The sequence below is a fragment of the Nicotiana attenuata genome, chromosome 7 (genome assembly GCF_001879085.1).
Source record: "Nicotiana attenuata strain UT chromosome 7, NIATTr2, whole genome shotgun sequence".
NCBI lineage: Eukaryota > Viridiplantae > Streptophyta > Magnoliopsida > Solanales > Solanaceae > Nicotiana > Nicotiana attenuata.
The window spans coordinates 60,237,427-60,257,689 of NC_031995.1; the positions used below are offsets into that span (position 1 = coordinate 60,237,427).

Genomic DNA, 20,263 nt, shown 5'->3' on the forward strand with positions numbered 1-20,263 from the left:
CTCAACATAACAGTGGTATCAGAGCTTTGGTTATTTATCCGGGTTGTTACGGAATGGAGGCGAATATGAGCAAGATGGTATATTTAAATGGGAGAAATTATAATGTTTGGAGAAGCAAGATGAAAGACGTGTTGTTCGTGAAGAAGATGCATCTACCCGTTTTTTCAGCTCATAAACCCGAGAGTATATCCGATGAAGATTGGGATTTCGAGCACCAACAAGTATGTGGATATATACGCCAATGGGTTGAAGATAATGTTCGCAACCATATTGTGAACGAGATACATGCGAGATCATTGTGGGAAAAGCTAGAGACTCTTTATGCTTCAAAAATCGGGAACAAGAAATTATTTCTGCTAAAGCAATTGATGACCTTTAAATACAAGGAAGGCAGCCCTATCCTTGATCACATAAATGATTTTCAGGGCGTCCTTGATCAGTTATCTGGAGTGGGAGTTAATTTTGATGATGAGATACAAGGACTTTGGCTTCTTAATACTCTGCCAGACTCTTGGGAAACTCTTCGTGTTTCTTTGACAAATTCAGCTCCTGGAGGTAAGGTGACCATGGAATATGCCAAGAGTGATGTGTTGAACGAGGAAGTAAGGAGAAAATCTCAGGGTTCGTCCTCACAAACAGATATCTTGGTTACAGAAGACCGGGGGAGAGATAGAACAAGAGGCTCAAGGAATAGAGGTAAAAGTAGAAGTAAGTCAAGGTCCAAATACTATAATATTGCATGCAACCACTGTGGCAAGAAAGGACACATCAAAAGGTTTTGCCGCAAGTTGAATCAAGACACTAGAGAAGGAAAGAAATTTGAAAATAACGAGAACAATGTTGCTGCTATTGTTCGAGATGACCTTCTTTTTGCTTATGATGAAAACGTCATCAATTTGGTATCCCATGAGACTAGCTGGATAGTAGATTCTGGAGCTACTTCACATGTCACATCAAGAAAAGATTTTTTCTCATCTTATACTGCTGTTGATTCTGGAATGTTAAAGATGGGCAATGCCAGTGAAGTTAAGGTGTTTGGTGTTGGCACAGTTTGTTTGAAAACTAATAATGGTTCAACGTTAGTTCTTCAAGATGTCAAGCATGCTCCAGACTTTCCTTTCAATTTGATCTCCGTTGGAAGATTAGACGATGAAGGTTACCATAATGCCCTCTTTAATGGCCAATGGAAGCTCACTATGGGCTCGTTAGTAGTGGCTCGCGGAGTCAAGTCTGGTTATTTATATGTGACATAGGGCTCTATTCTTAATGACTCAATAAATATGGTGGAAGGTGATACTTTATCAGAATTGTGGCACAGAAGATTGAGTCATATGAGCGATAGGGGGATTACGTGTTTGGCTAAGAAAAGTTTGCTTTCTGGATTGAAAAAAGCAAAGCTGAAAAGGTGTATCCATTGTTTAGCTGGCAAACAGAAAAGGGTTTCCTTTCATAGTCATCTTCCCTCAAGAAAGCCCGATTTATTGGAGCTAGTACACTCTGATTTGTGTGGTCCTTTTAAAGTAAAGTCAAAAGGTGGTGCACTTTACTTTGTGACCTTCATTGATGATCATTCTCGTAAGCTCTAGGTGTATCATTTGAAATCTAAAGATCAAGCACTTGGCGTGTTTAAGGAATTTCAGGCCTTAGCTGAGAGACAGACGGGGAAGATATTAAAATGTATTCGCACTGACAATGGTGGTGAATATTGTGGTCCCTTTGATAACTATTGCAAGGAACAAGGAATTCGTCATCAGAAAACTCCGCCCAAGACGCCTCAATTGAACGGTTTGGCAGAGAGGATGAATAGAACTCTAGTTGAGAGAGTTAGATGCTTACTTTCAGAGGCTAAACTTCCAAACACTGTTGCCTATGTTATCAATTTGTCTCCTGTTGTTGCTTTGGATGGTAATGTCCCAGACAGAGTTTGGTTTGCCAAAGATGTTTCTTATAATCACCTAAGATTTTTTGGGTGTAAAGCTTGTGTGCATATACCTAAAGATGAGAGATCGAAACTGGATGTCAAAACTAAGCAGTGCATCTTTATCGGTTATGGTCAAGATGAGTTTGGGTATCGTTTTTATGATCCAGTTGACAATAAACTTATTAGAAGTCGTGATGCAATATTCTTTGAAGACAAAACTATTGAAGATATTGACAAAGCTGAGAAGATAGATTCTCAGAGTAATGGGAGCTTAGTTGATATTAATCCAGTTTCAATTGCTAAGGCGCCTATTGCACGTGAAGGAACTCAAGACAATGATGGAGATAGTGATCAAGATCAAAATGATCATCATGGTATAGATGTTATGGATGCTCCAGCTGATGAAGTTGTGGTTGATCAGCAACCAATTCCTGCACAGGTAACTACTTCGAATGCTCCTGAAACCTCTCTTAGAAGATCTACAAGGGAGAAGCAAAAATCCATGTGCTATCCTCCTGATGAGTATGTACTTTTGACTGATATGGGAGAACCTGAGAATTATGATGAAGCCATGCAAGATAATCACAAAGATCATTGGATCGAAGCGATGGAAGATGAGATGAAGTCACTCCATGAGAATGGCACATATGAGTTAGTGAAATTGCCGAAAGGTAAGAGAGCTTTATCTAACAAATGAATATTCAGAATAAAGCAAGATAACCATACCTCTGCGCCTAGATACAAGGCGAGGTTAGTTGTTAAAGGTTTTGGCCAGAAGAAAGGAGTTGACTTTGATGAAATTTTCTCCCCTATTGTGAAGATGTCTTGTATTCGTGTGGTTCTAGGCTTAGCCGCAAGTCTAGATTTAGAGGTTGAGCAGATGGATGTCAAGACTACTTTTCTTCATGGTGATTTAGATGAGGAGATTTATATGGAGTAACCTGGGGGATTTGTAACTAAGGGAAAAGAAAATTATGTCTGCAAATTGAAAAAGAGCCTGGATGGATTGAAACAAACTCCAAGGCAATGGTATTTGAAGTTTGAATCTGTCATAGAAGAACAAGGGTACAAGAAAACTTCTTCAGACCACTGTGTATTCTTCCAGAAGTTCTCTGATGATGATTTTATTATTTTATTTATTTATGTGGATGACATGCTTATTGTTGGCAAGAATAAATCCAGAATCGCAGTCCTTAAGAAGCAGTTGAGCAAATCGTTTGCGATGAAGGACTTGGGGCCAGCAAAGAAAATCTTGGGCATTCAAATCTACCGACATAGAGACAGAAAGGAGTTATTTCTGTCCCAAAAGCAATACATTGAGAAGGTACTCAAGAGGTTCAATATGACATATGCAAAAGTGGTTAGTACACCTCTTGCTAAACACATCAAATTGAGCATTAGTCAGAGTCCATCTACTGATGAAGAGGAAAAGGAGATGTCTCGTATTCCTTACTCTTCTGCCGTTGGTAGCTTGATGTATGCTATGGTTTGCACTAGACCAGATATTGCACATGCCGTTGGTACTGTTAGTAGATTCCTTTCCAATCCTGGAAAAGAACATTGGGATGCAGTAAAATGGATATTAAGGTATTTGAAAGGTACTGCAGATTTGAAGTTGTGCTTTGGCAATGGCAAGCCTGAACTTGTTTGTTACACAGACTCTGATTAGGAGGCAATCTTGATAATTCAAGATCAACTTCCGGTTATTTGATCACTTTTGCAGGGGGAACTGTTTCTTGGCAATCTAGACTACAGAAGTGCATAGCTCTATCCACCAGAGAAGCCGAATATATTGCTGTCACAGAAGGTGCCAAAGAACTATTATGGATGAAGGAGTTTATTAATGATCTTGGCTTTGATCAGCCAAGGTACATCTTATTTTGTAATAATCAGAGTGTTATCTGTCTCACCAAGCACTCCACTTTTCATTCTAAGGCCAAACATATAAATAAAAAGTATCATTGGATAAGAATGGCCGTGGAAGAGAAATTATTTGAAGTTGAGAAGATACACACTCTGAAATCCTTCGGATATGCTGACAAAGGCGGTGGCTGCAGATAAACATGAATTTTGCAGAAAATTGGCAGGCATGAAGCCTGTCAATAGTTCCTCTACTTGAAGACACATTTGGCCCCTTGGCTGGAGGGGTAGTTTGTTGGGCTCATGCCCATGTTGTCCAGCCAAAGGCCCAATGACCTAATCCTATTCTCTTTTGGTTTCCATTCCTATTCGGAATTGGATTCGGTGTTTATTCCTATTTTGAGTGGGTTTTGGCTTTAAGAGAAAGCACTACTCATGATCTATAAATAGGACAACCTTGGAGAATTATTCTATGCTCATTGATACAAGTTTTTGAAAGACTTAAGCACATAAGAGTGGTTTAGAGAGAGCTTTCATCAAGAGAGAAGAGAGAAGAAAAGTATTTGTTTCACTGCAGATTTTTATTCCGACCAACCAACTTCAAATCACATTTCCGATTCGTTAACCGTTGGATCGGGCTGAAATTTTGACTGAGTGTTCGTAACATCTTGGTCTTGGATTTGAACGGTGGAGATCGCATTTGGAGGCCCGTAGCATCTGATTTCGAGCCTCGAACAGCAGCTTCGTTTTTTGTGAATTATACTCTTTCTTCAGTTGATTAGTTGTTGCTCTTGTTGCTATTGTTGCTCCGTGTTTGGCCCTTGTTGTGTAGCCAATTTGGAGAACTTTTGTAACCCTCTTATTGTTATAGTGGAGCTTTTTGGATCTTTGTGATCACGTGGTTTTTACCTTCGATTTGAAGGGTTTTCCACGTTAAGGGTTTTCCACGTTAAAATTTGATGTTCTTTATCTTCTTTATTTTCGGGTTTGCCTCTTCCTCAACATAACATTAATGCGTATTTTGGTATTTCTAAAACTAATACCTAAATTACCCAATATATGATAAATATGTACAATATGCTGAATAAGTTAACAAAACAAGAAGAAGATAAGCTACTCGTATCGAACACCCCGAATAAGTAAGGTATTCTTAATTTAGACGATGTCACATTTGAAATTTCGAACAAGTGATTTTGTGACAGAGTAGTAGGTTTTTGTTACTTTAATCCAATGAAAATTATTCCTTCAGTTTCAATCTATGTGATGTAACTTGATTCGTTACAAAATTTGACAAAAGAAAAATATTCAAAACTTGTGATTTTACACATGTCCTAATACCTTAAAACTTGTGGTATTAAATATGTCACAAACTTGTGATGTAAAATGAGACACATATATTTTGTGTGATTATAAATCATTGCATAAAAGAAAATTATTTCCAATTAAGAAAAGAAATTATTTTTTTGGTACGGACTAAAAGAAAAATAGGTTAACATAAATTAAAACAGAGGTAGTAATATTTATGGAAATTTTCAACCTATCATATGCAATTTAATAAAATAGGATATCACTTTTAGGCTTTGGCTCAAACATGAGTTTAACTTCAAGAAGAAGTAAAGGATCTCCTTGAACCGGACTCCCCAAACGGTTCAAAACAACCGGAAAGCCGCTTATTGAACCAGAAGGAGAAGAAAGCACAAATTTTCAGAAAAGAGAGAAGCTAAGCAGTGAAATGGCTCTAGAAACGAGGCAGAGACGACCATTACCGTCGGATCTTCCGGCGACGGCGTCATCGCCAACGACGTCGTATACAAAGATGGATAAGCCGAAGAGATCGGATGGTGAAAATGACGGCGTCGATAAAGGACTAGGTTGGCTTCTGCCGTTGATTTGCTTAGGGATGCTAAGGCACATGAGCGCTACGTCAAATATAATTCACGATTGTGATGAGGTGTTCAATTACTGGGAGCCTCTTCACTACTTGCTCTATAAGTCCGGTTTCCAAACTTGGGAGTACAGGTTCACCTTCTTCCATTACATAGTACTATACAGTTAATGCATAGTCAAATGTTGTCTTATTTTAGCTGATGCGTAGCATTTTTGTTCAATGTCTCTAACAGCTTGTTTGGATGGTTGTTTACCATTGTATCGTATTGTATTGTCATCCTAAAACAATGTTTGTTTTGGTTGTTTCATTAAAATTGGTTGTATTGTATTGTTAAATCCATTGTTCCGGAACAATGAAAAGTCCCCTTTTCTGAAACAAGCGATTTGGTGTGGTGGGATTGTTTCCTATTTTTCTTTCCAATTATATCCTAACTTATTACTCCACAATTCTATTTTATCCTTTAGCTTTGTTTGCTATTTTAACTCCAAATCTCCAACCTATAACCTGCTTTAGTTTTTTCCAGAACTTCTGCCGCCAACGTTAAAGGTGTTTTGCCGCCTTCTATTTTATTTTTTCTCCTAATTTGCTTTTAACTCAATTCTAATTAGGTATGCTCCTTTGTTTTGCCTTCTTCTGTCTCACTCCTTTGTTCTGCTTTCTTAAGGTGTTTTGCCTTCTTCTGTTTGTTTTTTAAAATTATTTTTATGCATATTTTTTTGATAAATTTAATATTTAAACAATTGAGGGTATTTTAGTAAATTTATCAGTTACAGTACAGTACGATACAGTCAAACCAAACAGCAAAATATTATTTAACAATAATAAACAATACAATCTCTCCAAACATTATATTCATAAAACGATACGATACACTACGATACAATACAATACAATACATTATAAAACGATGGGGAACAATGATCCAAACAGAGTGTAAAGTGATAATTTCTGGATCCATCAAACAAAGTTGATGTAGTATTAAGTGATATTCCTCTGTTCCATTTCATGTGGCACACTTTGTAAGAGTTTAATTATATTACCATCAATGTAAATATTTTCTTGCACTATAAGGTCATCCAAAGGATATCTACATGTAATCCTCCTTAAACTGTGAGAGTTGTAATCTTGAAAATAAGACAAATTACCTACTGCAATAAGTAAAGGTGACCAGATGGTGTAAAAATTTCACTCCAAGAAGAGTGACACCTTTTAATATTTAGAAACATTGAACTTTAACTTTTCATTTTACCCTTAAAAATAATGATTTATAACTATAAAAATGTTTATGGCTTGTTTTAGACCACAAATTTGAGAAGTCTTTCTTTCGTTCTTAAATTAATAGTGCCGCATAAATTGAGACGGAGGGAGTACTTATCTCTACTTCCTTGTGATATCTAAATATTCAAGTATGTACTTATAGTACCACATATTGTAGTTTAAATATTCATCCTTTGGTACATATGCCAAGACATATTTTAGGATTGGCAGCAAGTGATTCATATAGAGGATACAAACTAGTAGTTTCGATTAAGGTTTAGTCATTGTTGTTATACATACATTAGGTTAGTAGTTGACGAGAGTCCTCTAATTTGGTTCAAGACTTGTGTGCTAGTGTGGGGATAAGTGTGTGATCTAGAGAACCCATTATTTGCCTTATTAGATGATTATTTATAAGCAAATTGGTATTGAAATAACTTATGGCCAAATAGAGAGGAATGGTTACAAAGGAACCTTATAGCCGACCCCAACTTTGATTTGGATTGAAGCACAATTGATTGGTTGATGATATTAGTATGAACCCTTTTAGTAACTAGAGTTCACTTTGTTTTGATGGTACTTTTACAAAGTTGGGTAACATGTTATTTGCAGTTCGCAGTTTGCCTTGCGTTCATATCTTTATATCCTACTTCACAAACTGGTGGGTTGGCCTGCTTCATGGTGGTTTGGGGAGGAGAAGGTGAGATTGTTTTTGTTTCCAGAAATATTTCCCATTGTTAGTCATTTCATTTATTTGCTTCTCAAATTTCTCCATCTTTCAACATGTCAGGTGAGAGTATTTTATGCTGTGAGAATCTTTCTTGCAGTGCTCTCTGTGATCAGCGATGCTGCTCTAGTTGTAGCCCTTTCCCGGAAGTATGGAAAGCGTCTTGCATCATATACACTCGCAATGCTATGCTTAGCAAGTGGTTGTTTCTTTGCTAGCACGAGTATGTTCTCTCGCTAAACTATATTTTGAGGTTTCTCCTTTTTTGGTGGTAAACAATTAATGAAGCACAAGTATGTTCTTTCAGTGAACTATATTTGAGGTTTTCATTTTCTGGTGTTAAACAATTAATGATTTTTAAATTTTAGCTTTTTCTGTGTGCTTTCATACTATGTGTGATCTAGATATGCACTGGTGACTCCTTAATATTGGTTGCTAACACATCTGGGTTTGCTCACAACTTTCAACCACATGTCCATTGGGTCCGTTTTTCTCATAATACTAAGGCCTTTATGTGTCCTTTGCGCAGGTTTCCTGCCGAGTTCATTCTCAATGTATGCCATGTCTCTTTCTTCAGCACTATTCCTCTTTAATAAGCCTGCCATGGCACTTTCTGTTGCTGCGACTGGAGTGATTCTGGGCTGGCCGTTTTCGATCCTAGCTTTTCTTCCACTGACAATTTACTCACTGGTTAAGAGATTCAAATCTGTGTTTCTTACAGGTGTTTTCACTTCTGTCATCCTTATGGTAAGTTTTGATCATATTAAATCTCTTGTGATGTTGAGTTCTCGTGTTTCAAACTTAAAACTTGGGAAGTTTCCTTTAAAGGGAATCAAAATTATACATTTCCAACCTAAGTTGCTCGGACATGGGTGCGGGTGTCCAACTGGGTGTGCGGATCTAGAGGTCAGATCCTTCAAGCTATAAATTTTAAGATTCGGGGATACGGATCCTAGTACAGATACGGGTGCGGGGATCCAGCTAAAAATAATTCAAAAAAATATAAAAATAAAAAGAATATCTCTAAATTATGAGAAATTTTGTGGAATACTTACGTATAACTTGTAAAGTGTGAATTTATTTTTATTCTCAAGTTATAGATAAGTAAATGATTGATTTCATAGATAAGGTATGCTATTTTCTTCAAATTTACCCTAGTTTTGGTTCTGATTTCGTGAATCAAATTGTATCTCGTCTTGATATTTTCCGTCCATCATGGTCAAGGTACCCAAAATTGTTTGACCAGATCCGGTATGGATCCTATACTCACACCCACACTAGTGCCGTGTCAACACAGATGCGGCACCTAAACTGGCCTGTCAGAGCAACTTAGTTTTCAACATATGGAGTTATTCATGCTTACTGTGCAAGATGCAGGAAGATCACCAACCAAATGTTCATGTTGCTAAAATTCAATATGCAAGTCCATCTTCCTAAATTGAAATTTCAAAATTCCACTTAACCTATTAGTTTGCCCGTTTTAGTGCTGCTGTCATATTTTTTTCCCTCCCTGGAACACATACCTGTGCTGCCTGATAACCCGACTTGTTGTACAAATTGTTCTAGGTACTCTCACTTCTTGTTGACTACCGCTACTACAAGAGGTGGACATCCTCTGTTATCAACTTGCTGGTATACAATGTTTTAGGGGGTGGCGAAAGTCATCTCTACGGTACTGAAGGGCCATTGTTTTATTTGAGGAATGGCTTTAACAATTTCAACTTCTGTTTTGTGTTTGCTCTACTATTCTTAGCAATACTACCCATTGCTAAGAAGAAGTATGCTCCTGAGTTGTTGGTCGTTGTTTCACCTGTCTATCTCTGGATTGCCTTTATGTCCTTACAGCCGCACAAAGAAGAAAGGTTAGTCCTCTTCAATTATTCTTCTTGCCAGAGAGAGAGATCATATATTACATGTCTACTTGTAGAGCTTCATGTGCCGCTGAAGATATAACAGAGGAAATAAGTATGTTTTCTGAATATGGCAAGGTAACATAGCAAATAACTAAAAGTCAGACTGAAATTGTTATGCCAAAACTCCTGATTTTCTGAGCTCAACCCGGTAGGACCTTTATAGTGGTCGTCTATGACAAGTTGCTAGCTGAAAAGATATTTTTGGTCAACATGCTCTACCAAAATCCTTTTTTAGGAAAAGTGGAGCGTTTATAGTGGTCGTCTATGACAATTATCATTTCTTATTTGCAGTACTGTACTGAAATTTCATCCATCGGGGATTTGTATGTCTGTTCGGGTTGTATGGAATCCACATATTAGCGTTTAAATTTTGGCATTGTTCTTGATAGCTGATGCATTAGCTTTTTTCACACGAAATGATAATTGCCCGGAAGATGCTAGTGTCATTGCTCATGATAAGGCAATCATGTTTGTAGCCAAGAAAGGTGTATCTATCTTTAACTGCATCTGAGATTGAAAGATGTAACATGAGCTGCGAATTGGAATCTGATGTAGCAACTCATAGTTTACTGCCTGTGCAGATTTCTGTACCCAATATATCCACTTATCTGTGTTGCTGCTTCTGCTGTGATTGAGAGCTTTCCTGATCTGTTCAGGGATAAGTATAATCCCAACGATACATCCGTTCTAGTTATGGTAATTTCCTATGTCCGGAGAGAAATTGTCAAGCTTCTATTTTCAGTGCCTATAGTATTCACTTGCTTTGCTTATGCAGATAGCAAAATTTCTCCGACCTCTAGCTCTTGGTTTGATTCTTTGTTCCTCCCATGCTCGGACATTTTCCCTTATCAATGGTTATTCAGCTCCTATTGAGATTTACAAGCATTTAGACTACTATGATGACGCTGGAACAGGTGAGTATTAGCCTGTTCAATGAAGAGTTGAATATCTGTTTGTTAGATTTTCATTTTTAGAATGTTTAAGACTCTGATGAATGGTGTAAAAATCTTGATGCATGAGTTAACTTTTTCCTGAGGATAACATGTATTCTATGAGCCCGACATTAAGATCTTTATTTGTTGGATTAAAAAGACCTTATAATTGTTTCTTGAACTTATTTTTGCTATATAAAGTATTTTTATCCAGTAACATTAGCAAATACTGGATAAAAGAGCAGATGAAACGATTTCTCTTTTAAAATCTGATTTTTGGGAGCCAAAGGTGTCCTTTCTGGCATAGGGTTGAAATTGAATACCTGTTTTAATGATTTGAACCTAGATGAACTTATTAAGGAATAGAAGGGTGTTCAGGTCGAGATATGAGAGGTGATTTGCTGTTATCACGTGGTTCTCCATTTATCCGGTCAGTTAGATAATTGCCCTTTAATATCAGCATTTGTCAAATGCGAGCAAAAACACTAAGGACATTATGTGTGATATTTTCCATTTTAAAGTTACAGCTATGTTCTTTTTTCTCCATTTACCCTGTTCTTGCTAGATGCAGTGCATTTCAGGTGCTTTGTTTAGCATATGAGGTTCGACATGCTGCATCTTTTCATATTCTGAAAGACTCACATGCAGTATTCATTTCTCCATTACATTTTAAACTCCCCATGTGGTTCAGGTTCTGTCCTTTGCGTTGGAAGTGAGTGGCACCGGTTCCCTTCTTCGTTCTTCATTCCTGATTATGTGGGCCAAGTTAGATGGTTGGATGATGGATTCACGGGCCTTCTTCCAATTCCATTCAATTCTAGCTTGGGTGGGACCTCGGCAGCACCATCTTACTTCAATAATAAGAACAAGGCATCAGAGGAGCAATACGTAAGCGAACAATTCCTATTATGTTTAACCAGAAACAATGTCCATCTTTTACAGTTTGGCATATTAGCAAGTCTGTATTTTGTTTCTATTGTAGTGTACAATTTATATCAACTCGAGGATGACACTCAGCTTTGTTTGGTAATAATTTTACAGCTTAAGGATGCTGAGCAATGCACTTTTCTGATAGAGCTGCAACTTCAACGGCCTTATCCTACACGAGGAAGTGACTTGTCTACCTGGGAGGTACTGGCGCATCCTCGTAAGCTTATCACTCTCTTACCATGCTGCATGTTATTGACTTGTAAGACTGTTGCCTGCAGATTGTTGCAGCACTTCCATATCTGGACAGGGAGTTATCTCCTCCATTGTATCGGTCGTTCTTTATTCCATATCAGTGGCAGCAGAAGAATGTCTTTGGCCAGTACAGATTACTTAGGAGAATACCAAAGTGATTGCAGATGTACAAGCTGAATTTTATGTTGTCCAGCAACTTTTGACGTGCCTGAGCTATAGAAGTAGTTTAAAATTGATTAGGTCACTTTTGTAGTCTGATACTAGCTAGTAGCTCTTGTAAGAGCAGCCAATTGATTTTGGTAATTGGATCAAATCTTCCATTAGTTTGAAAGTCAGATTTTGTACTCTTTTTTTTCAGTGTAGATTACACAGATGAATGTTTGAACTTTAATGTGGAAGCAAGATGTCAGTCTTTTATCGGCAGTAGACAAGCGTTCATGACTTGGAAACTGGGTTAGTTGAATTATGACCCAATATTTAGCTTAAATTGATCTAAGCCATTTTGTCAAAGTAAACCTTTGTATAACCAACTTGTTATTGATTCAACAGTTTTAACTTGTTCAAATTTAAACTAAATATCACGGTTCTACAAAGCTGGACGGCAAAAGTTTGCTTAACGATTTGGGTTACTATTCTTCAAGTCTTTCTAGGTTAAAATATCATGGTATAGCCAGTTTTCACACTGGTCAATGAAAAATAGCCAGCGTTTATCAAGTCAATGAAAAATAGCCACTATTTTGCTGCAACAGAGACCGGTCCAGTATAATATACGGGAGTTCTGGTGCATTTGTGTACGAACTCCAGCATATTATGCTGGACCGGTATACTTTGCTAACTCCTGTAAAATTTGCGGGAGACTGGAGCACTAGTGCTCCAAACTCCAGTATATTATACTGGACAATTCACGTAAAATTTGCGGGAGTTCCAGCATAGTTATCCTGGAACTCCCGTAAAATTTACGGGAGTTCAAGCATACTTATGCTGGAACTCCCGTAAAATTTGCGGGCGTATTTCTCCGGATTTTGAACAGTGTTTTCGCTCAGATTAAAAGTGGCTAAATTTCGATGACTTTTGAAACTTGGCTATTTTTCAACGACCAGTGGTAAATCTGGCTATTTTTTGAATTTCTCCCTCTTTCTAGTGTTTGTGAATTGTGATGTGGACTAGTTGTCCCTTCGGATAAAAGAAAGGGAAAATCTCATTTTATACCTGTTAAGCCCAAATTATTTATCTTTTAATACCCATACCCAAACAATTTACTCTTCCTGCCCGGTCGGCCCAATTTATTTACCCGCCCCCATCACGCGGCCCAAGTTACCCATTATCAGCCTTATCTTCTTTCTTTACACTAGACTAAAACCAGCCCACCTATTTCACCCGGCACAAGCTTCCGTCTTCGTCCTTTAACGGTTAACACTATACTAAAGAGAACAGTTTCCAAATCTCCATAGCCAACACATGAAAACGCAAATTTCACCCACATTCGTGATTTTAATTTTTTTCTTCCGATTCCTTTCTATCTCTTCGTCTAGTACCTATTTTTGGGTGAAATTTTTGCTCAATTTGGGTGAAATTTTTTCTTCTGAAAGTACATTTTAGTGAAAGTGAGTTTTCAAAATCATAGGATTTTTGTGTTTTTCTTTGTACTTCTATGAATCAATGTCTATGGGTTGTTGTTTTCTCTATGGGTCGGAAGCATTGTGCGCGTAGATGGTGTCGCCATGGACAATATCATTCTTCAAGACAAGTACCTGCTGAATCCGTTGCCTCAGCCATGTCTGGTCCTAGTTTTTCCTTATTTTCTGATTCTCAGTCTCTATTTAGTCGTAACCCTAGCAGTAGTCATGTTGAAAACACAACTGAAAATGTAGAATTAGAGGGTGGAAAAGGCAATAATATTAATGCTTCGTCAGTCGATGAAACTCCCTACCAGTCATTACCCGACACAAATTCCGAACCAGTCATAGGAGGTGTTCCTGTGACTGATAAGGGAAAAGGTAAAGTTGTTGAGGATTCTGAGTTAGGGGGAAGCCGACATGAATCCGTGCCTACAACGGAGACTCAACCAGTAGATGTTGATTGTAGCGATGATTCTCAGTTAAATAAGAAAAAAATTGGTGTCGCACCCAAGAAGGTAATTTTCTTACAATTATGATATGTGAGATTTTGAATATATAGTACATTGTTATTTTTTGATTTCCTGTTATGCTTTTGTAGTATATTATAATTATAGTCAGTTGTGTTAATTTTAAGTGAATTCTATTTCTTAAATAATTTATATAATCATGTTTTGCATTGTTGAGATTCCCTTGTTCCTATAGACATAGTGTATGTGTGTTATGTGATAGTTTTTATACTTATAGATAGTTGTTGAAACAACACCGTACAACTATTTACCCTGTTAGTATAGCTATATACTATTATATGCTTCTGGATCATTTTTTGGCTGTCTTCGCTATTTGTTTTTCCTTTAATAAAGTAGTATCGTACAGTATCTTAAAAATACTTTATAGCTGCATACCTTTTTACTTTTTCTCTTTATTCCTATCTGTTATGTAATAGTCATTTATAGTTGCCGGAAATTAGCCAGTAAAATTGTATACCCTGCTGGTATAGTTATATGTCGTGTTGGTATCGTATGGTAGTTGTAATATTTTTAGTTGGTTTAGTTGCATTTTTAAGTGAATTATATTTCTGAAATTATTTTATATGAACATGTTTTGCAGTGTTGGGATTTTCTTGTGCCTATCGATTTAGATTATAAACCAAAGGTTGATTGGGATACCAACTGCCATGTTATTCATCAATTGAAAGCAAATTTATCAAAGAAGCAACTTCGACTGTTTAAGAAAACATGCTTTGGCTATTTTTTGAATCTACCACCAGTTATTGTGCAGATTCGGGTTATGCACCATTTGCTTATTAGAGAAGTACATCATGAGGTGAAAAATGAGATGCGATTTGTAGTGAATGATTCTAGGTTGCGCTTTGGTTTGGGTGAATTTGCACTTGTTAGTGGGTTGAAATGTAAGGGTGATACAAGTATAGAGAGCATAGCAGAGAATAGGTTGATTTCAAAATATTTTGGGACTGCATCCGTGACATTGGCCCAACTAGCAGACTGTTTTAAGAAGAAGAAATGGGAAACATATGATGATGCGTTGAAGATAGCAGTTCTTTATTTTGTGAACAGCTTCTTACTTTCTCAACTCAAAACAAAGGTTATTTCACGGTCTTACATTGACTTGGTTGAGTGCGGTGATTTTAATAATTATCCCTGGGGTATAGATGTTTATAACGCTACAATTGACTCGTGTTCCAACAAGTTTCAAGATAAGCCTTCTTTTTATAGACTCAGTGGCTTCCCGTTGGCTTTACAGATTTGGTTGTATGAATGTTTCCCAAGTTTGGATGGTCACTTTGCTGATCATATTGGAAACGAACTTCCACGAATTTTGAATTGGGTAGTCATGGGTCAAATACCGAATGAGCGAGTTGCTTTGCGAATGTCTAGCTTGCAACGCGAGCAGGTAATTTTCTCATAGTTTTATTGCCTCTCTTAATGTTTTGGTACAGTAGTTTAGTCACAGTTGTAGCAATATCCCAGTTCAGTGATATACTCTGTTGGTATACATGTATACTATATTGGTATCATATGGTAATAGGGATCTTTTATCTTTCCATACTTTATTATCATTTCTATTTCTAACTAGTGTGCTTAATAATTGCAGCTAAAGAACATCACCCCAACTGATGATGAGAAGCAACTATTTGATGTGCGTGGTCTAAGCTTTGAAATTGAAGTTGAGTGCACTGACAGTCAGCCCGATAGCTTTCAGGTTTTTGGCACTCAATTACCAAAGACACAAAGTATGCATGAAAGTACTGGAGGTGATTCCCAACCTACCAATGCTGAGGTAATGAAGGAGTTACAAGGTTTGAAGCTTTTTGTAGAGACCAAGTTTGAGGAGGTGCTTGCAGCTATTGGTAGGCAATCAATGAAACCAGAGGGAAATTCAGCGGTATTGATCTTTTATATAATATAATGCTATAGTATATTGTTCAAAGATGCAATATATGCTTATAGGATACTATTCCATTCTTTACTTTTAGTGCACATAGTATTCTTGTAATATGTATAATAATAAAATTGTTAGTTTCTCATTTTCAGCATAAGCAACAGGATAATGATCCTGACTTTCGTGAGATGCATAATGATTATGACCAGTTTGAAAGGGGCCACGTTGGGAATGATCCTGTAGTTATTGGAGATAGCACGCCCAAAGCGCCTTCTAGTATGTAAATCACAGATTTGATTTTTTTTTTGCTGTTGTTTTTTGAAAGTAGTACTCTTGCTTATACTTTTATATGTTTAGTGTCTGGTTTTGGTGGGGTTGGTCGAGATGGAGGTGCTACTGGTGTCAATGTGAAGAATGTCACATCAAGTCATGGCGTAGTTAATGATGATTTGCGTTCTGGTAAAATGTTTTATATGTAATTTTTCTATTCTTTTTTTATTTATTTAACTCTATGTATTTGTGCGTTCACTAACCTTTTTTTTAACACTTTTTCCAGTCCCCTTCGTAAATGAGCATGATTTTAGCTTGGATTCTAACTTTGAACTGTCTGCATCTGCAATTGATCAAATCACCGCCATTACACAACAAGCAACATATAAGCAGTCATCTCATGATGTTAAAAAGTCGGGTCCTGCTCCGCTGCCATCAGGAATCCCTGCACAGACACGAGCAAATGTTGTTATTGAGTCTAATACTGCTCCACAAGGTACGATGTTGATGTTACTAATTCTGTAGTTAGTATGTAAATGATAGGTTCCTGATAGTTTTTTTTATTTAAGTAGCGATGCTGATAATGCTTTTATGTGTTCAGCATCTCGGGTTGATGGTGTTGGTCAAGTGGATGTTGGTGGCAGTAATGTGAATTTGCCTTCTGGTAATGTCTTCTATATATAACTTTTCATTCTTTTTTTTTAAATTTCTTAACTTTGTATATTTGTTTATTCACTAGCATTTTCTAATTAAAGCTTCATGTCGACACGGGGGTGATCTTCACTTGGATTCTGATTTTGAATATACTGATTCTCAACTTGATCTAATTGCTGCCATTACACAAGGAGGGAGACGTAATGTAAATCAATCTGGAAATGAACTGACAACTCGTGATGTAAATAAGTCTAAACCTGATCAGTCGGTATCAAGAAGTATTGTCCAGATACAAACAGATGTTGAAACTACTCCTGCAGTTTTCACACGGAGAAGGCGCCCTGCAGCTGTAAAACAGTCGCCGTATAGGAATGACTGGCAATCTGGTGTTAGTGCAGTGGGGGGATCCTCGAAGGTTATCAAACGAAGATTTCCATTTGTAAATGACATTTCAGTGGTTGTTGATTATAAGCTTACGACTGCATTCTCAAACTTTGTCGAAGCAAACATGCAATTGGGAGAGTGCGTATTCATTTTCATGTACTTTTATTTTCATGTTTTCTTAATTTTGTTGTTATATTTCTTATCCATATCTTCTTTTATATGAAATAAGGAAGTGTATTTACCTGGTGATCAAAAGCTAGACCCTTGTTTTGACTTTGAAGTTGAACAGATTGATGATAAGATGTTTTTCCATACCTTAAACTATTCTGGCAGGCCGCTGTCTAGTTCGGTATGTGTACTGCTTTTTACTTTTGTTGTTGTAGTAGTTCAATCATATTTTTAGTGTTAGTCATGTTTTCTTCCTCTCTTTTTTGCAGCACTTGAATATTATATTCTACTATCTTAGGAAGAAGGCGAAATATGGAATTAATATGCCAATCAAAGTCACAACTACAGATACTCTATTTAATAATATCATTCAAAGGGTTTTCACAGAATTTGTAAAAGGTGGGAAACAAGATCATTTGATTGATCGATCAGACGATATCATGGAGTACATGAAAGGATTAAGGATGTATTGCAACACTCCATGGCACCAGGTTGATCATGTCCTTTTTTCAATTAATTTGGCAGAAAACTGGCATTGGATATTGGGGTGTGTATCATTCCACAAGAGATGTTTTTACGTATATGACTCGCTACGTAGTCGAAAGCACAAAAAATCTATTCAAAAGGTGGCAGAGGCATATGTTGTGTTGATCCCCCTATTTTTAGTTAGCATTGAATTTTATAGAAAGAATTACAAGAAAATACACATGACTTCACACCATAACAAAAAATGGCCCATGTTTTTAGGTTTTACCCCACCTAACCCACATTTTACATATTTTGAAAGCACTAGCAAATTCAAAATCTGTGTTCTTACAACCATTGCTTCTAAAAGCTATGGAATTAAATATGTGTTCTCACAACCATTGCTTTCACTCTCTCTTCTTCTCACATCTTCTACATATGCTTCAAGGGGCCGTGTACTTTCTGCTTCTACTCTTGTCTCACATGCTTGCAATGTAAGAAAATTGAAGAGTAGAAGTCCACCATTGAAGACCATTCAAAGCTTTGCTTTTGAAAATGCTTTTTTTTTTGAATTTGTTAGTTGTTTGGATTGGGTGTTGTTCCAATTGATTGAAACTATCAAAAGGAGTTCAAAATTTAAAATTGAACTGATCTGGAGTAGATTTGAGCAAGATTTGAGTTAAATTTCAGAAAAGAAGCAAGTAAGAAGACAAAGTCAGTTTTTTGTATAATTATGTATAATCTTGTATAATAGTGTATATGAGTGTAGAAACACACATTATACACTATTATACACTTTTATACACCTTTATACAAGCGTCTGTAGACGAAATTCTTCCACGATATTCAGTTGCAATTCTTGTTCAAAACCAGTCCAAATCTCCATTAAATGACTTCAAATTTTATATACAGCCTTCTTATACTATTTCTAACAAGTCTAAATAACACCCACTCCAAATTTCTCATAAAATCAAATTCGAAATTTAAACCCACATATTTATGCTTGTTAGAATCTAATTTTCATCATCCAAATGAATTTGATTTGTTGAACTAATATTTGAGTCACATTTACTGATTCGAAAATTAATTTACGCTTGAAGAGTCTTTTTTACAAATTAAATAGTAATTTTGAGAACCTATTGGAGTTGGATGTTGAATCTTAGCCTATTATTTTTGGGCTAGTTGGTTTTAAATTAAAATATGGGCTATAAAATTAAAAAGTAGGGAGTCCACTTGTTCTAATGTGAAATTTTCCCAGAAGTGACATTGTAGTACAAAATGGTCTGCACATGGGAAAGGAGTTGACTGATCCTTTTGAGATTGAAATGATTACAAATCTGCTAACACAGCAAAATTCGTAAGAATAGTTACTTTTTTTTACTTTGTTTTCCTCATTCATATTAACATTTTCACTTCTAATTGACTTTTATATTCTATTCATTTGTTTTATTTCAGAGATTGTGGAGTATATGTTGCATGCTTTGCTGAGTATATTATTGAAGATCTTCCAATCCCTGTTGCCGATTTTGATGTGGATGGTCTTCGAGCTAGGTTTGGTATATTGTTGTGGCACTATGGGAGGTATAAGCAGTTGCATGGCGAATCAAGTGAATATGAGGCTCCAGTAGCACCTAAAAAGACTCGTGGAAAGAAACACAAGAAGTAGTATAGGTCTCTTTTTGGTTTTAGTTAATCGTAGCATGAAAACTTTGCAGGATTTTAATAGTTTTTGATGATGTATGGTATTTTGCATTATTATATTGTAAAAATGCTAGCTTTTAAAAGTGTTTTCTAGGAATACAATTGTAATAGTACAATATGTTGCTATAACTGTTTTAATGTTGGAATGTATCTTCAGTTTGTTTTATTAGACTTTTCTTAGGCTTCTTCCATAAAGTTGTTGGTTTAATAGGAGTGCCTTTTGGAGACAGAATTTTGTCATCACTTGAAGTCAAGCTATTAGTGTAGAACATGGCTGTTACAGTAGCACTGTTAGTTCTTACTACTACTTTCATTTGTAGTAGGAGAAGCATTATTAGTTCGCTGTAATACACAAGCAGAAGTTATTTTTGGAGGTGTATTTTTAAGGGAGTTACGATGTTCAAAAAGAGGAACTATGTTGTTATTTTGTTGAAGAACAGGGCGAGCATTGATTTGAATGAGAGAAATATTTTTAGAAAGTGAACTGGTCTTGAAATTATATTGAGAGTAGTTGTTAGTTGTAGTTGAATCTAAGAAAATCTGTGCTAATTTGCATTGCTGCACCAGTTGTATTCCGCAAAGATTTTGGTTCAGGTATATTAGTGCAGTAGAACTATATACCAATCAGGTATACTGATATATCATTTGGGTATCACGTTGTATTTGAGTACCTTTTTTGCTGCAGCAACTAGATGTAAGTACTGACATGAGTTGCAAAGCGTGCGCATTTTGGGTATCACGTTGTATTTGGTGCACCATTTGTATTTCTGCGCATATTTTGTTTTAGCCATATTAGTGCAATACCACTATATACCAGTGAGGTATACAAATATACCATTTGGGTATCACCTTATATTTATGTACCTGATGATGTACAATAACTGCATGTAAATGGCTTCCAATTTGTTATACTTCAATACAG

The 20,263-nt window shown here is 36.5% G+C and overlaps 2 protein-coding genes across 2 annotated transcripts; both read left to right on the forward strand.

Annotated features, from left to right (window-relative positions):
- On the forward strand, positions 5,383 to 12,103 carry LOC109229180 (dol-P-Man:Man(6)GlcNAc(2)-PP-Dol alpha-1,2-mannosyltransferase). Its single transcript, XM_019394526.1, has 10 exons — positions 5,383 to 5,800; positions 7,539 to 7,626; positions 7,717 to 7,876; positions 8,183 to 8,400; positions 9,220 to 9,515; positions 10,148 to 10,262; positions 10,342 to 10,480; positions 11,190 to 11,386; positions 11,540 to 11,629; positions 11,707 to 12,103. Exons 1-10 carry the CDS (start codon positions 5,514 to 5,516, stop codon positions 11,836 to 11,838), a joined length of 1,722 nt encoding a protein of 573 aa, XP_019250071.1. The 5' UTR covers positions 5,383 to 5,513; the 3' UTR covers positions 11,839 to 12,103.
- LOC109230080 lies at positions 13,365 to 19,306 on the forward strand. The gene is made up of 12 exons (XM_019395612.1): positions 13,365 to 13,814; positions 14,407 to 15,210; positions 15,412 to 15,702; positions 15,852 to 15,975; positions 16,057 to 16,158; positions 16,256 to 16,465; positions 16,571 to 16,633; positions 16,725 to 17,149; positions 17,237 to 17,356; positions 17,445 to 17,641; positions 18,899 to 18,997; positions 19,096 to 19,306. Exons 1-12 carry the CDS (start codon positions 13,365 to 13,367, stop codon positions 19,304 to 19,306), a joined length of 3,096 nt encoding a protein of 1,031 aa, XP_019251157.1.

Coding starts and splice junctions, on each gene's coding strand:
- LOC109229180 (XM_019394526.1), top strand. CDS start 5,514: ATGGCTCTAGAAACGAGGCAGAGACGACCATTACCGTCGGATCTTCCG. Junction 7,627..7,716: donor GGTGGTTTGGGGAGGAGAAG/GTGAGATTGTTT, acceptor TCAACATGTCAG/GTGAGAGTATTTTATGCTGT. Junction 9,516..10,147: donor CAGCCGCACAAAGAAGAAAG/GTTAGTCCTCTT, acceptor CTGCCTGTGCAG/ATTTCTGTACCCAATATATC.
- LOC109230080 (XM_019395612.1), top strand. CDS start 13,365: ATGGGTCGGAAGCATTGTGCGCGTAGATGGTGTCGCCATGGACAATAT. Junction 16,634..16,724: donor TAATGTGAATTTGCCTTCTG/GTAATGTCTTCT, acceptor TTCTAATTAAAG/CTTCATGTCGACACGGGGGT. Junction 18,998..19,095: donor CTGCTAACACAGCAAAATTC/GTAAGAATAGTT, acceptor GTTTTATTTCAG/AGATTGTGGAGTATATGTTG.